General features: G+C 38.9%; 1 protein-coding gene across 1 annotated transcript in view; it reads right to left on the bottom strand.

The window, feature by feature from the left end:
• Positions 1 to 5,913: 5,913 nt before the first annotated feature.
• The window catches only part of CNGA1 (cyclic nucleotide gated channel subunit alpha 1), a 48,011-nt gene continuing 36,418 nt past the window's right edge, over positions 5,914 to 17,506 (bottom strand). Inside the window, exons 5-9 of the mRNA XM_073012398.1 lie at positions 13,278 to 13,319; positions 13,088 to 13,195; positions 12,081 to 12,188; positions 10,807 to 10,913; positions 5,914 to 7,560 (exon numbers count right to left, since the gene is read on the bottom strand). Of these exons, the coding sequence (XP_072868499.1) occupies positions 6,152 to 7,560; positions 10,807 to 10,913; positions 12,081 to 12,188; positions 13,088 to 13,195; positions 13,278 to 13,319 (1,774 nt within the window). The 3' untranslated portion in view covers positions 5,914 to 6,151. The remainder of the gene's footprint in view (positions 7,561 to 10,806; positions 10,914 to 12,080; positions 12,189 to 13,087; positions 13,196 to 13,277; positions 13,320 to 17,506) is intronic.

Raw genomic sequence — 17,506 nt, 5'->3', positions numbered from 1 at the left:
AAAGATTAGATGAATGGCTAACTAGAATAACCAGTGTAGAGAAGTCCTTAAATGACCTGATGGAGCTGAAAACCATGACACAAGAACTACGTGACGAATGCACAAGCTTCAGTAACCAATTCGATCAACTGGAAGAAAGGGTATCAGTGATTGAAGAACACATGAATGAAATGAAGCGAGAAGACAAGATTAGAGAAAAAAGAGTAAAAAGAAACAAACAAAGCCTTCAAGAAATATGGGACTGTGTGAAAAGACCAAATCTACATCTGATTGGTGTACCTGAAAGTGACGGGGAGAATGGAACCAAGTTGGAAATTACTCTGCAGGATATTATCCAGGAGAACTTCCCCAACCTAGCAAGGCAGGCCAACATTCAAATTCAGGAAATACAGAGAACGCCACGAAGAAACTGCTCAAGAAGAGCAACTCCAAGACACATAATTGTCAGATTCACCAAAGTTGAAATGAAGGAAAAAATGTTAAGGACAGCCAGAGAGAAAGATCGGGTTACCCACAAAGGGAAGCCCGTCAGACTAACAGTGGATATCTTGGCAGAAACTCTACAAGACAGAAGAGAGTGGGGGCCAATATTCAACATTTGTAAAGAAAAGAATTTTCAACCCAGAATTTCATATCCAGCCAAACTAAACTTCATAAGTGAAGGAGAAATAAAATCCTTTACAGACAAGCAAATGCTGAGAGATTTTGTCACTACCAGGCCTGCCCTACAAGAGATCCTGAAGGAAGCACTAAACATGGAAAGGAACAACCAGACCAGCCACTGCAAAAACACACCAAAATGTAAAGACCATAGATGCTAGGAAGAAACTGCATCAACTAATGAGCAAAATAACCAGCTAACATCATAATGACGCCATCAAATTCACACATAACAATATTAACCTTAAATGTAAATGGCCTAAATGCCCCAATTAAAAGACACAGACTGGCAAACTGGATAAAGAGTCAAGACCCATCAGTATGCTGTATTCAGGAGACCCATCTCACATGCAGAGACACACATAGGCTCAAAATAAAGAGATGGAGGAAGATCTCCCAAGCAAATGGAAAACAAAAAAAAAAGCAGGGGTTGCAATCCTACTCTCTGATAAAACAGACTTTAAACCATCAAAGATCAAAAGAGACAAAGAAGGCCATTCCATAACAGTAAAGGGATCAGTTCAACAAGAAGAGCTAACTATTGTAAATATATAAGCACCCAATACAGGAGCACCCAGATTCATAAAGCAAGTCCTTAGAGATTTACAAAGAGACTTAGACTCCTACACAATAATAATGGGAGAGTTTAACACCCCACAGTCAACATTAGATCAATGAGACAGAAAGTTAACAAGGATATCCAGGAATTGAACTCAACTCTGGACCAAGTGCACCTAATAGACATCTACAGAACTCTCCACCCCAAATCAACAGAATATACATCAGCACCACATCGCACTTATTCCAAAATTGACCACATAGTTGGAAGTAAAACACTCCTCAGCAAATGTAAAACAACAGAAATTATAACAAACTGTTGCTCAGACCACAGTGCAATCGAACTAGAACTCAGGATTAAGAAACTCACTCAAAACCGCTCAACTACATGGAAACTGAACAACCTACTCCTGAATGAATACTGGTTACAAAACGAAATGAAGGCAGAAATAAAGATGTTCCTCGAAACCAATGAGAACAAAGACACAATGTACCAGAATCTCTGGAAAACATTTAAAGCAGTGTGTAGAGGGAAATTTATAGCACTAAATGCCCACAAGAGAAAGCAGGAAAGATCTAAAATCAACACCCTAACATAACAATTAAAAGAACTAGAGAAGCAAGAGGAAGCACATTCAAAAGCTAGCAGAAGGCAAGAAATAACTAAGATGAGAGCAGAACTGAAGGAGATAGAGACACAAAAAAACCTTCAAAAATCAATGAATCCAGGAGCTGGTTTTTTGAAAATATCAACAAAATACATAGACTGCTAGCAAGATTAATAAAGAAGAAAAAGAGAAGAATCAGTAGACCCAATAAAAAAAATGATAAAGGGGATATCACCATGAATCCCATAGAAATACAAGCTACCATCAGAGAATACTATAAACACCTCTACCCAAATAAACTAGAAAATCTAGAAGAAATGGACAAATTTCTGGACACATACACCCTCCCAAGACTAAACCAGGAAGAAGCTGAATCCCTGTATAGACCAATAACAGGCTCTGAAATTGAGGCAATAATTAATAGTCTACCAACCAAAAAAAGTCCAGGACCAGATGGATTCACAGCCAAATTCTACCAGAGTTACAGGGAGGAGCTGGTACCATTCCTTCTGAAAGGATTCCAATCAATAGAAAAAGAGGGAATCCTCCCTAACTCATTTTATCAGGCCAGCATCATCCTGAAACCAAAGCCTGGCAGAGACACTACAAAAAAAAGAGAATTTTAGACCAATATCCCTGATGAACATCCATGTGAAAATCCTCAATAAAATACTGGCAAACCGAATCCAGCAGCACATCAAAAAGCTTATCCACCATGACTAAGTGGGCTTCATCCCTGGGATGCAAGGCTGGTTCAACATACACAAATCAATAAACATAATCCAGCATATAAACTGAACCAAAGACAAAAACCACATGATTATCTCAATAGATGCAGAAAAGACCTTTGACAAAATTCAACAACGCTTCATGCTAAAAACTCTCAATAAATTCGGTGTTGATGGGACATATCTCAAAATAATAAGAGCTATTTATAACAAACCCACAGCCAATATCATACTGAATGGGCAAAAACTGCAAACATTCCCTTTGAAAACTGGCACAAGCCAGGGATGCCCTCTCTCACCACTCCTATTCAACATAGTGTTGGAAGTTCTGGCAGGGGCAATCAGGCAGGAGAAAGAAATAAAGGGTATTCAATTAGGAAAAGAAGAAGTCAAATTGTCTCTGTTTGCAGATGACATGATTGCATATTTAGAAAACCCCATCGTCTCAACCCATAATCTCCTTAAGCTGATAAGCAACTTCAGCAAAGTCTCAGGATACAAAATCAATGTGCAAAAATCACAAGCATTCTTATACATGCATAAAAGACAAACAGAGAGCCAAATCATGACCACCATTCACAATTGCTTCAAAGAGAATAAAATACCTAGGAATCCAACTTACAAGGGATGTGAAGGACCTCTTCAAGGAGAACTACAAACCACTGCTCAATGAAATACAAGAGAACACAAACAAATGGAAGAACATTCCATGCTCACAGACAGGAAGAATCAATATCGTAAAATGGCCATACTGCCCAAGGTAATTTATAGATTCAATGCCATCCCCATCAAGCCACCAATGACTTTCTTCACAGAATTGGAAAAAACTACTTTAAAGTTCGTGTGGAACCAAAAAAGAGCCCGCATTGCCAAGACAATCCTAAGTCAAAAGAACAAAGCTGGAGGCATCATGCTACCTGACTTCAAACTATACTACAAGGCTACAGTAACCAGAACAGCATGGTACTGGTACCAAAACAGAGATATAGACCAATGGAACAGAACAGAGCCCTCAGAAATAATACCACACATCTACAACCATCTTTGACAAACCTGACAACAACAAGAAATGGGGAAAGGATTCCCTATTTAATAAATGGTGCTGGGAAAATTGGCTAGCCATATGTAGAAGGCTGAAACTGGATCCCTGCCTTACACTTTATACAAAAATTAATTCAAGATGGATTAAAGACTTAAATGTTAGACCTAAAACCATAAAAACCCTAGAAGAGAACCTAGGCAATACTATTCAGGACATAGGCATGGGCAAGGACTTCATGTCTAAAACACCAAAAGTAATGGCAGCAAAAGCCAAAATTGACAAATGGGATCTCATTAAACTAAAGAGTTTCTGCACAGCAAAAGAAACTACCATCAGAGTGAACAAGCAACCTACAGAATGGGAGAAAATTTTTGCAATCTACTCATCTGACAAAGGGCTAATATCCAGAATCCACAAAGAACTTAAACAAATTTACAAGGAAAAAAACAAACGACCCCATCAAAAAGTGGGTGAAGGATATGATCAGACACTTCTCAAAAGAAGACATTTATGCAGCCAACAGACACATGAAAAAATGCTCATCATCACTGCCCAGCAGAGAAATGCAAATCAAAACCACAATGAGATACCGTCTCACACCAGTTATAATGGTGATCATTAAAAAGTCAGGAAACAACAGGTGCTAGAGAGGATGTGGAGAAATAGGAACACTTTTACACTGTTGGTGGGATTGTAAACTAGTTCAACCATTGTGGAAGACAGTGTGGCGATTCCTCAAGGATCTAGAATTAGAAATATCATTTGACCCAGCCATCCCATTACTGGGTATATACCCAAAGGATTATAAATCATGCTGCTATAAAGACACATGCACACATATGTTTCTTGTGGCACTATTCACAATAGCAAAGACTTTGAACCAACCCAAATGTCCATCAATGATAGACTGGATTAAGAAAATGTGGCACATATATACCATGGAATACTATGCAGCCATAAAAAAGGATGAGTTCATGTCCTTTGTAGGGACATGGATGAAGCTGGAAACCATCATTCTCAGCAAACTATCGCAAGGACAGAAAACCAAACACTGCATGCTCTCACTCATAGATGGAAATTGAACAATGAGAACACCTGGACACAGGAAAGGGAACATGACACACCGGGGCCTGTTGTGAGGTGGGGGGAGGGGGGAGGGAGGGATAGCATTAGGAGATATACCTAATGTAAATGACGAGTTAGTGGGTGAAGCACACCAACATGACACATGTATACATATGTAACAAACCTGCATGTTGTGCACATGTACCCTAGAACTTAAAGTATAAAATAATAATAATAATAATAATAATAAATATATACCATCGGCATACCCTGATCAAGGTCTGTTTAAGTATCTGAAATGTCAAATTATCAAGAAGCTGTTTTTAGTCATGTCATTATAGATAGGGATAGAAATCTTCTAGTGATCTGTGTTAAGAAAGATTTTTTGAGCCACATCCGGGTTCAGCAGAAGCTGGCTGATCGATTAGCAATGTTTTCCACATCCACACGCTTGCCGGATAGTTTCCTTTTCTTTTCTAGAACATCCTCACATTAACTCCTTCCTGGTTCTCTACATGCATGCTTCTCAAGCTTTAACATGGATATGAAACACTTGCTAAGATGCAGATTCTGATGCAGTAGGTAGGGGTAGAGCCCATGATTCTGCATTTCTGAGAAGCTCCCAGGTGATGCTCATGCTGGTCCCCAGAACTTTCAAGTCGCCTTTTTTAACATTATGACAATTTCCCTTGTGAATTACCCAGAAATATTATTACTTTATCCTTTTTTCTTACTGCTGGCCAGGCAGAGAAGTAAGAAAATAGCAGGTCTTAATAATCAGAAAAAAATTAAAATTTAATATAAAAGATTCCTAAAACATTCTATGATCTTCAGTGTGATATATCTCTATATTTATATGTGTGTATACATATATATATTCATAAAGTCTGATTTATCATGCTTTTATTGGTAAAAAGTTTCTCTCAACCACTCTTTCTCGGTCCTAGACTACAAAAATGATTGATTTTTTCCTTAAAATGACCCTGAAGTTCTGCAAGATCCTAAACTCCCTGCTAAATTATCAAATAACTCATTTTCACTACAGTTGAATAATTAATTTTACTTTATTGCAGTCTAATTTTTTAAAATGTTATCCCAAACATGATGTACATGGTAATTCTCAGTTACTTCAAATACACTTCACTCAACAATGGAAATGGCATGAAAGTGAGGGATACTTATTCATTTTTATGAAGATTATTACATAAAACGAGCATATGTGAAAAAAATCAGAAGATACAGACACTGACAAGTTAATCAGTTTATATCTTTGCACATTATCAGTTGTGAAAAATCCCAAGATACAAAGCTTTTTTAATCATAGTATCTCTCAGAGAGGGTGTGTGCCTTGTATCTTGCACCAAAGCACATTTTCCTCATGGAAAAATTTCCGAACTGAGTCTTCCTCTTCTTTTAAGTTTTATTTGATGTCAGTCACAAGATCAGAAGGATCATGAGGTGTGTCCCTGTCAATGACCAGCTTTTCAGTTCTATGTAGAGTCAATGGGCCCACTTTCTACTCCAGGTCCCTCAATACTTGAAAATTCTGTGTCAATAAGCGGTTTCAGAAATTTCTCAACCTTGGTTAATCTTTGTTTCAGTTTCTGCTGCATGGACTCATACTCAGCCAAGATTCGGGCAAACCTTGTTTGCAGGAGGTCTACAGACCCCTCCATTCGAGTAACTTTCTCTTCAAGATCTTTAGGATCACTGCCAGCATTTGCAATGTTTAGATCCAGTAGACCATCTTTCATTAAAATCTGCTTCCCTTTCTCTTCCAGCATAGTTTTGGCATCTGGATACTCAGTTAGAGCTTCCATGAGGTCATCTTTTGAGAGACAGAACAGGTCTGAGTAGCCAATACTTTTAATATTGGCAGTTCTTCGATTGCCGGCTTTGCTCCCTTTAATATTAAGAATGCTGATCTCACCAAAGTAGCTGCCGTCGCTCAATACTACAAACTGAGTGACTCCATCATCTGCCACCACAGCGAGTTTGCCTTCCTTGATAATGTACATCTCTCGTCCAATATCCCCTTTCTTGCAAATATAATCTCCAGGACTGTAGACTTGGGGTTGCAATTTCAAGACCAACTCCACCAACAGACCAGCTTCACAATCAGCAAAAATGCGTACCTTTTTTAATGTGTCTAAGTGAACATTGATGGCAATTTCTGCTCTTAGTTTATCAGGTAGATACTTTAAGACTTCTTTCTCATCAACTGTTTTTTTGTTGGTCCACAGGTAGTCAAACCATTTAATAACCCTCTTTTCCATATCTTTGCTTACATTTCGAAAATGCATATATTGCTTGATAGCATCAATTCTTGCTTGAAATTCTGCTCTGGCCGCATTCATGTTGGAAATCATAGAACCTATGTTACCAACGATGGTAGCAAAAATTAGCACTCCAATTAGGAAATCAACCACCACAAAGACATACTCAGAATCCCTCACAGGAGGGGGTGTTTCACCAATGGTAGTCAAAGTCAGTGTAGACCAGTAAAGGCTGTATACGTATTTTCTAGCCAAACGGCCAAATTCAGGATCATTAGTATCAGGGTAGACCCATGTATCATTTCCAAATCCAATAGCTTTAGAAATAGAGTAGTACACACATGCATTCCAGTGGATAATGATGACAATGTACATAACAAGGTTGGAAATCCTGAAGATGTTTGGATAGTTTGTCCTTGTTTCTGTTCTCTGGAAGAACTCAAACATACGAGAGATTCGTAATAACCTGTTTAATCTAATTTCTGGATAGTTCCACCCTAACTTAAAATATAGCAAATCAGTTGGTATCAGTGACAGAACATCAAGTTTAAATTGCAAGTTGGATTTATATTTATTTATGAGTTTAAGTTCTTCCTTTACCAGCAGTCCTTGTTCTAGGTAACCTAAAATAAAAAATAAAATAAATTCAGTGTTTCTCCTTTTTATGTAATTGTGAATTTTTGTGAAGTAACTGTCAATTAACTTTGTTGAGGTCAAAAGAAAAATTCATTTTCAGTAAATATGACTTTAACAATGTAATAAAATACAAATATCAATCAACCTATGGCTGTAGAAAATATTCTGCTGCAGAAATAAAAGGTAAAATTTTGGCCAGACAGCTCACATCTGTAATCCCAGTACTTTAGGAGGCTGAGACTCAATATCACTTGAGCCTGGGAGTTCGAGGCTGCAGTGACCCATGATAGCACTACTGTATTCCAGCCTGGGCAACAGTGAGACCCTGTCTCACAAAAAAAAAAAAAAAAAAAAAAAAATTAAAATTTTGTAAGTGCAAAAGTGAAAGTGTACAAATCTCTCAAGGTCTATCATCTCCATCCAGGTAAAGCCATTCCTTTTATGAGTAGTGTTCTTGTGATATTGTGAGATAAATACATATATATATATATATGTATATATATAAAAATACATATACACACACACATATATATATATGGTCCCTGGCACAGGACTCTTAAAACTCTTGTAAGCAATATGGTTACTAAGTGATTTTTTTTTTTTTTTTTTTAGTCAGAGTCACCCAGGCTGGAGTGCAGTGGCGCAATCTCGTCTTGCTGCAACCTCTGCCTCCCGGGTTCAAGCAATTCTTCTGCCTCAGCCTCCTGAGTAGCTAGGACTACAGGCACGTGCCACCACATCCAGCTAATTTTTGTACTTTAGTAGAGACAGGGTTTCACCATATTGGCCAGGCTGGTCTCGATCTCCTGACCTCATGATCCACCGGCCTTGGACTCCCAAAGTGCTGGGATTACAGGTGTGAGCCACTGAGCCCGGCCCTAAATCCATCTTTTGTTATGGTATTTGGTTCTTGACCCCAGTTCCTGAAACAGTTATTTATCCCTTGATGTTTCCTGGGTGATAGAAATGTCTTTTGTTCTGGCCAGGTGCAGTGGCTCACACCTATAATCCCAGCGCTTTGGAAGGCTGAGGCAGGAGGATCCCTTGAGTGCAGGAGTTCGAGACCAGCCTAAGTCTCTATGATATTATAAGAGAGAGAGAGAGAGAGAGAGAGAGAGAGAGAGAGAGAGAGAGAGAAAGAAAGAAAGAAAGAAAGAAAAGAAAGAAAGAAAGAAAGAAAGAAAGAAAGAAAGAAAGAAAGAAAGAAAGAAAGAAAGAAAGAAAGAAAGAAAGAGGGGAGAGGGGAGGGGAGGAAGGAAGGAAAGGAAGGAAGGAAGGAAGGAAGGAAGGAAGGAAGGAAGGAAGGAAGGAAGGAAGGAAAAGGTGAGGTCCAGAAAGAAAGAAAGAAAGAAAGAAAGAAAGAAAGAAAGAAAGAAAGAAAGAGAAAGAAAGAAAGAAAGAAAGAAAGAAAGAAAGAAAGAAAGAAAGAAAGAAAGAAAGAAAGAAAGAAAGAAAGAAAGAGGGAAGGAAGGAAAAGGCGAGGTCCAGAAAGAAAGAAAGAAAGAAAGAAAGAAAGAGAGAGAGAGAGAAAGAAAGGAGGGAAGGAGGGAAGGAAGGAAAAGGTGAGGTCCAAGATGGGGCTGGTCACCAGAAAGACTAAGTTATGTTTAGAAGCTTGGAACTTTTACCCCAACCTCCTTCATCCAGGAAAGGGAGAAGCACTGGAGACTGTTAATAGTCCATCATGCCTCCATGGTGAAGCCTCTATAAAAATCCCTGAACTATGGGGTTTGGAGCATTATCAGGTTGGTGAACACATCTACGAACTAGGAGGGTGCCACACCCCAGTTCCATGGGGACAAAAGCCCCTGTTCTCATGACTCTTCCCAACTTTGCCCTATGTATCTCTTCATCTGGCTCTTCCTCGGTATCCAGTATCATATCCTTTATTAATAAAATAAAGCAGTAAATGTAAGTGTTTTCCTAAGGTCTGTAAGTTGTGCTAGAAAATTACTGGACCCACGAGGGAGCTGTGGGAACCCCAATATATAGTTGGTCAGTCAGAAGCACAAGCCACAACCTGAGACTTACGATTGGCATCTGAAGTGGGGGATCATCTTGGGAGACTGAGCCCTTAACCTGTGAGGCCTATTCTAACTCCATGAGTGTGCGAATTCAGTTAAATTTTAACCCAGCTGGTGTTACAGAATTGCTTGGTGTGTAGAGGAAACACCGCATACATATTGGAGACCAGAACTGTATTGTATTGAGAGTGTAGTAATATGCAATGAGTTGTTGTTTTTTTCCCCACCATACACAGTTCGTGGAAGGTTTCCTGAACACGCTAGCGATGTACCTAATAGCCCATGCCACTGCCTTGTCAGAATCCCAGCTCTACCCTGGATGCTTGGGTACTTGCCCTGTGCTGTCTATTTTGCATATTCTTGCCTTACCCCTTCAATGTGAAGCATAAGTGTCCCTTGAGGCTGCATTTTCATCTGTCATTCTTGCTCCCTTAGACACTTGGGATCTTCCCTCCTATGCTGTTACCATGGGCCTTGTGTGTTTTAAACCTAGCATTTCAGTCATCTGATACATTACACTAGGAAAGGGATTTGCTCCTTCTCCTAAACTGACTACCAAAGTTACAAATATGACAGAGCGAGTGGAGCATTGTTCCAGGATTCTAGTATTTAGAGAATGTTCTATTTTACATAATGATTCTTTAAAGGTTATAGTCTGTGTATACTGGTTACATTTGCGAGTGAAGAGTGGTGTAGAAACAATCAGCTTCTACCTACTTAACAGAAATACTTCAGAAGCTATCCCCTCTGGTCAATAATATCTCATCATAAACCACAAAGCTGAGCTAAATGCATTTTTCCTCCTTCTTATAAAATTTTGAATATGACTCTGCTGAGGACAACGACATTTTTCCCCATGACTCTTTAAATTATCTCCCTGTTAGGTAGCAATTTCTCTTCCCCCTATAACTGGCAGAATATTTCTGCTCTCTCTATTCCTCTCGTCTGGCACAAAACCAATGAACAAGATAATGGAGGAAAGCCGCATCTACTTGTCAAAAGGTTGCCTGGTAACTTCCTCTGAATCAGCTGGAGTCATCTAAGCCTGTGAGTTTATACACTGTGACTCTTGCTTTCACCTGTGCCTTTTTCTCTAGAATAGATTTTTGTGGGTTTACTTTGAAGAATACTTGGATTAGGAAATGTCAAATTACAATGCTAGAGATAAAAGCATAAAATTTTAAAATATTCAAAACTGAACATATTTACCTGTCCTTGTTCGTACAAACATATCAATTAAATAGACTATGTCTGATACGTAATCTAAAATGAGCCAATATTCTAGGTAATCAGATTGAAGTTCATCAAAACATGCTCTGTAAAAAAAGAAATACCTGTATAAATAAAAAAGAAATGTGGGCCAATTTAAGTAAAAGTTCTCGTTGTATATTTTCTTTATCATGGTGAGAAGCACAGCACACTCAGTCTAGGAGAGGTCCTTAGAGTCCTTTAATCAACCATGGCTTTCCCAAAACTTTCCCTGAGTGGTTGGATTTTGATCCTCACACTTCTGAATTCTAACATCCTTTCCATGATGCTAGTCAGCTTTGTAAAATCATCCAATAAGAATAAGTGGGTTGAAGGGTACAAGTATACAGTAAGACAGAAGGAATAAATCCAATGTTTGATTAACAGACTGTATTTAACAAAAACGTATTGAACTTGGGTGATGGACACCCTAAATACCCTTTGTTATATACAAGTAACAAAATTTCACACGTACCCCATAAATTTGTGCAAAAAAAATCTTTAAATAAATTTAAAAAATAAAAGGCCTAAAACTAAAATCAAAATATGTTGGGTGAAACACATTGATCACTTGGTTCATATTGACTATCTGTACCCAAAATGCTTTAGGAAATTGTGCTTGGCCTTGGATGAGGGAGATGTTTACCATGTAAAAGACACTAAATCCTTGACCTTTATCCACTATTGGCAACATTTTTTTCTCATAGGCCAAAGAAAATAGTTTCTCCCGATGTTCTAATTAAGTTATTATACAACCAAAAGTTTACAAGTCTTCCCCTCCAACAACAGATACTGGGGTCTATTTGAGAGTGACAGGTGGGAGAAGGGAGAGAAGCAGAAAAAATAACTATTTGGTACTAGGCTTAATACCTGGGCGAGAAAATAATCTGTGCACCAAACTCCTGTGACATGAGTTTACCTATATAACAAGCCTGCACATATACCCCCGAACCTAAAATGGAAGGTAAAAAAATTAAAAAAGAAAAGTCTTCCCCTGACCCCTCCATGCATCCCAGTACTGGAGACCCAGTTATACTGAGAACTGAAGCACCTCCTCCTGATTCCAGGAAAACACACTGAGTATAATCTAGCCTCTCTTTACCACCTGCAGTAGAGAAAGGAGGTGTGTCCTAAAAGGCTCTAAGTCAAATTGTTTAGTCAGTGAACTTGGAAATTACAAATGGGGTGAGATCCACAAAAAAAAAAAAAAAAAAAAAAAAAAAAATTGTAGACACCTGGCAATAACCATTGTCCAGTTGTACATAACAGGTAAGGTGATGCAAAACAGCCAGTTGTAATATGTGTTTCCCGAAGGATCAATAACCACAACTTCTTTCTTCTCCCTAGCAGCAATTAGAAATAAAGGGGATAGTTACCAAGATCCAAGAACATTTTTATTTACCATATTAAACATCATTATGCCCATCAACCACAATTAATGAAATGGAAGTAAGCTGGAGAAGCGCACTCTGCAGTGGGAAGATTAGCATGGAATAAGAGCATTAGTCATAAGAAAGTGGTTAGTGAGGGGTGGATAAATAACGAAATGACCAGTCTTATATTAAAGCATACATTAGGTTTTACTAAAGCCCTGGTTTCACTGCGATACTGCAGTCAGTTGTATACTTCAGCCACTGAGAGGGAATAGATCCGAGGCCCCCAACACCCAGGCTGTGGGCCAGTACTGGTCTGTGGTCTGTTAGGAAGCCGGTGGGCCACACAGCAGGAGGTGAGCTGCGGGGCAAGGGAGCCTTACCGCCTGAGCTCCGTCTCCCGTCAGATCAGCAACGGCATTAGGTTCTCATAGGAGCACAAACCTTATTGTGATCTGCGCGTGCAAGGAATCTAGGTTGCACACTCCTTATAAGAATGTAATCAAAATAAAAATTAAATTTTTATTTCAGCTTTTAAAATGATGGTAGGATCCTAGAAACCTAATCCTCCTTGGAACCTAAATATTTCTCAGCGATAAGTTATCTTCACTAATGCTTAGGGAAGTGAATTAACCATAGAGAATTAAGAATAATGCTACCGTTGCTAATTTGAGGGAAATTAGAAAAAGTTTTAATTCACTTCCGATAATTTATGTTAAATGTTTATTTTTCAATGTTTAAAGACATTTAGTCTTTACACAGGGCTCTTTACTGTAAAGTTTCTTTCTACTTTGTATTATGGAAAACCGTCCCTGCATCTAAAACCCATCACAATTTCATTCTATTTCAATGCCAGTAAAAGTGCTTACTCTTCTTTCTTATCTTTGCTTTGCTCCTCTTTTTTTTTCTTCTCTTTGTCCTTTTTCTTCTTTTTCTTCTCTAGGTCCTTTTTATTTTCGTTTTTATCATCTGACTTGCTGAAAAAGTTAAGCAAGTACTATTAAAATACAGAAATGTTATGGGCAGAAAAATGTGGGGTAATTCTTGCCAAAGTCTTACCTCTTCTTTGCTTTTTTCTTTTTCTTTTTTTCTTCTGGTTCTCTAAAGAGAAAAATAATATATCTGTCACATAATCACAGTCTTCCACTCTGATTTACTTTCTTTTTCATCAAGCAAATATCTCAGCCTTGCATTCAAAGACCTGCTCCAGTGCTCAAAACCCATCTGGTCTCTTGCTGGAGATTTCTACCAAAAAAAGGGGAGGGACAATTATCCAGATAATAAAAACTTCTAAGCTAATAGATGTGGGAAGTAGAAACAAATGGAGATGAATAAAGGCATAAAACCAAGGAGAAACATTTAAGAAACAACAGCCCCCCAAGAGTGTTCTTCCAAAGTGTTAATGTGTTAAAAATAATTTTTAAAATTTAAGCTTCTTGACATCATTTACATTTATCCTTGAATAAAATCATTGAGAATGTTAAGAAAATGCCATCAATTTTCTTTAGAGGGAATAACCCTGACTGAAGTCATTTTTCATGAGTAATCAACAAGCTGTCTGGTAATATGGTGGAATCTCAATTATTAGAATAATTTATCAGATTTAAGGCCATCTTTTTCTACATACAATTTCTTCTTGAGTGGAGATTGTGTAACTAGTGCCTCTTTCTATAATTAACTTTCTCTATCAGCAGGGGAATAGATTCTGAAGTCAGACAGACCTAGGGTTATAGCAGGCTGCCGTTGTCAGCTCAGATGTCTTAGGAAATTTCATTATCCGGACATGAATGAAAAGGCATCTCATTACCACTAGGATAGTCAGAGAAGGCTTTTAAAAGGAGGTAGGTCTAAAGCTAGGCCTCAAAGTATGACTAAGAGTTGGAGAAGTTGAGAAGAGAGAGGATATTAGAGCAGAAAAATTTCTAAGTGCAATGGACTTAATCTGGGTAAGAATGACCCAGCAGAAGTGGAAAGCCTCTGTTGAGAAGAAATGGAAGATAAGATTGACAAGTGAGGTGAGGCTTAACATCCAAGATGGTCACGTACAAACAGGGACAGAACCATAAAGTTGGATAAGGAAGAATTTACTGTTATGGGAGTACACTTCTATGAGTCAAGATTTGACAGCCTACCATGGATCCTGAAGGATGATGTCGACACACTACTCAAACGGCTCTTGGAAACCTGGAAAAGGTAATGGCCTATACAAAATGAAATAAACATTAACACCATGGCAGATGGTGGAGGAAGGTATCAAAAGACTCAGAAAAGTGGCATCTTCAGGTGGATACACTGGAAGATAGCCTACCAGCTAATTATGTTCCCAAAGAGAGCTCGAAGGATGCAAAAGTGATGTGGAATAGGCTGGTGAGAGGGGCATTAGTAGCTTTGAGAAGTTCAGTGGTGCTATCCTCTGTAGGCCAGGGCTGATGATGGGAAATGCCGTTACAGAACTGGGTTCTCTGAGAGCAACAGGGTTAATAAGATCCAGAAATAACTGAGACTAATGGTAGTGCTTACCCATCAGAAGTAAGGTTTCTTCAGTAATTATAATGAGCATTAAGGTGGGTATGGTAACAAAGGGGCTTAACCTATAGACAGCTATGGAGGAGGTTAATAGAACACAGTATTCCTAGACAGATGGGAAGACTGTTAGCTAGTTAGGGTATTATTTAATATATACAACCAAAACAAATCAGGAATGAATAATTAGGAGGTTGAGGGCAACTCATTCCATCAAAAAAATCAGAATCCTGGTAAGGGCACGGTGGCCCATGGCTATAATCCCAGCACTCTGGGAGGTCGAAGTGGGAGGATCACTCAAGCCCAGGAGTTCAAGACCAGCCTGGGCAACATAGCGAGACCCTATCTCAAAAAATGAATTGATTCCTTACAATTTAAATTTTTAAAAAAATCAGAATCCTTAGAAAAGTTCCAGATCTAAGCCAATACTTAGACATAAAACCACTGACTAGAGGAGAAGCCATGACCCATGAAGAAAAACTCTGCAACACTATGACAAATATATTCCAGTAATGATTTCCTCAGTCTTTGTCCTAAAGAACCTATGACCATTACTTAGATCACTGTACTCTGGGGGAAAAAAAAGAATTCCTAGATACATCGAAGACTGGCACAGGATCCAAGTTGATGTTGACACCTAGGGATTGAAGCATCATTGTGGCCCCCTGTTAAACTTGAAGAGCATATGATGGACTGGTAATAATAGATTTCTGGATGAGATATGACTTATGGTGTTTCCACTGAGTCCACAGACCCACTACTATGTGATCATTTCTCCAGTTCCTAAATGTAAAAGTGAAATGTATGTAATTCTTGAATATAAAAGTGGAATGTATACAAGTTCCTGAATATAAAAGAGAAATGTATATAATTGCATAAAATCATGCATGGAGGAGTGGTGGTCTCTCTTAATTTCCCCATGTAATTTATCATCTGACTCCCATAAAAACTAAATAGATCCTAGTGGATGGCAGATAGACTATTGCAAAATCAACCAAGTAGTAGCCCCAATTGCAGCTACCGTGTCCTATGTGGAAAATAACAGAGACCCACTCTGTGAACATTTCTCCAGTTCCTAAATGTAAAGTGAAATGTACATAATTCCTGAATACAAAAGCGAAATGTAGATTAATCGTCATTGGCAGAACTCCCACCCCTACCCCACTAGTTCCTTGGCTTGTGAGGAAAGAAGGGTAAGATCAAGGAGAAGCCCTTAAGCTGCTTCCCACCTTCTGGCCAAAAGCAACATTGCATCCTGGGGAGAAAAAGAAATTCCATCCTTAAAGACCTAAAGGATGCAGGGGAAGTGATCCCTCTTCATTTCCCCACATAATTCATCATCTGACCACTGCAAAAACCAAATGGATCCTAATGGACAGCAGTAGATGACTGCAAAATCAACCAAGTGGTAGCCCCAATTGCAGCTGCTGTGTCATATGTGGAAAACCATGCATTCACTTGATACACACTGCATACCTAAGGTTCTGGGTCAGTCATGTGAATGTCATTTTTCACTACTATCAGGAAAGAGGATCAGACATAGTTCCTACTCACATGGGATGACAAACTGTACACATCTACACTCTTTTCCAAGGCTATATTAACTCTCTTTCCTACTGTCATGACAGTCTTGAGGGATCTGGATCATGTGAACATTTCTCAAAGCACCACATTAGTCCACTATGTCTGTATCAATGGCATTCTGTTAATCAGACCCTGAAATAGGATTACCTTCCCAAAGTGCTGGCATTACAGGTCTGAGCCACCATGCCTGGCCTTCAGTACCCTTCTTTATGTCATTTTCCATGGCTGGAAATTTCCATTCCTTTTCCACTATGTCATTTTCCACTCAGCACCTATTTATCAGCCCCCACCTGTGGCCATATGTGGGGTTCTTTAGAAGGAGCTGATACAGCATGTTGCATAGATGGGTCAGTTTAGAATGTGGATGCAAGCCAAAATGGGCTGTGTCTGCACCACAGCCTCACTTAGAGATGGTCTTGAAAGACAGTGTGAGGTTAATTTCCCCAATGGCACAGCTTCAAGCAGTATACAGTCATCTAGTTTGTATGGAAAAAGAAATAGTCCAAGCTGGGTGTGGTGGCTCATGCCTGTAATCCCAGCTCTTTAGGATGCTGAGGTGGGAGGATCACTTGAGGCCAACGAGTTGGAGACCAGCCTGGCCAACATGGCAAAACCCCACTAAAAATACAAAAGTTAGCCAGGCATGGTGGCACACACCTATAATCCCAGCTACTCGGGAGGCTGAGGCAGGAGGATCACTTAACTCCAGGAGATGGAGGTTGCAGTGAGTCGAGATTGCACCACTGCACTCCAGCATGGGGAACTGAGTGAGATCTTGTCTCAAAAAAATAAATAAATAAAGGAAAAAGAAATAGCCCAAATTAAGAATATACCATATACAAGTATATAAGAATATACAAGAATATACATGGGCAGTCACAAATGTCTTGACTGGTTGGTCAGGGACCTGGATGGAAAGATCAGGGAAAATATTTTGGGAGAAGAGGCAGACTGAATGGACATATTATGAGTGTGAGCACAAAGTCTGAAAAATCTTCGTTTTTGTTTGTTTGTTTTTTGCTCTTAGTAAACCTATCTGTTACAGAGACCAATGCTATGACTCCAAAACAGTGCTTTCTCTTGAGGAAAGTAATCAGTCACTTGATGGCAAGTTAATTAAATTGGACTCCTGACACCATGGAAGGGGCGTCAAATATATTGATAAGAACTGACATACATTA

The sequence above is a fragment of the Chlorocebus sabaeus genome, chromosome 27, assembly GCF_047675955.1.
Source record: "Chlorocebus sabaeus isolate Y175 chromosome 27, mChlSab1.0.hap1, whole genome shotgun sequence".
Lineage (NCBI taxonomy): Eukaryota > Metazoa > Chordata > Mammalia > Primates > Cercopithecidae > Chlorocebus > Chlorocebus sabaeus.
This window is presented reverse-complemented; position numbering and strand designations above follow the sequence as displayed.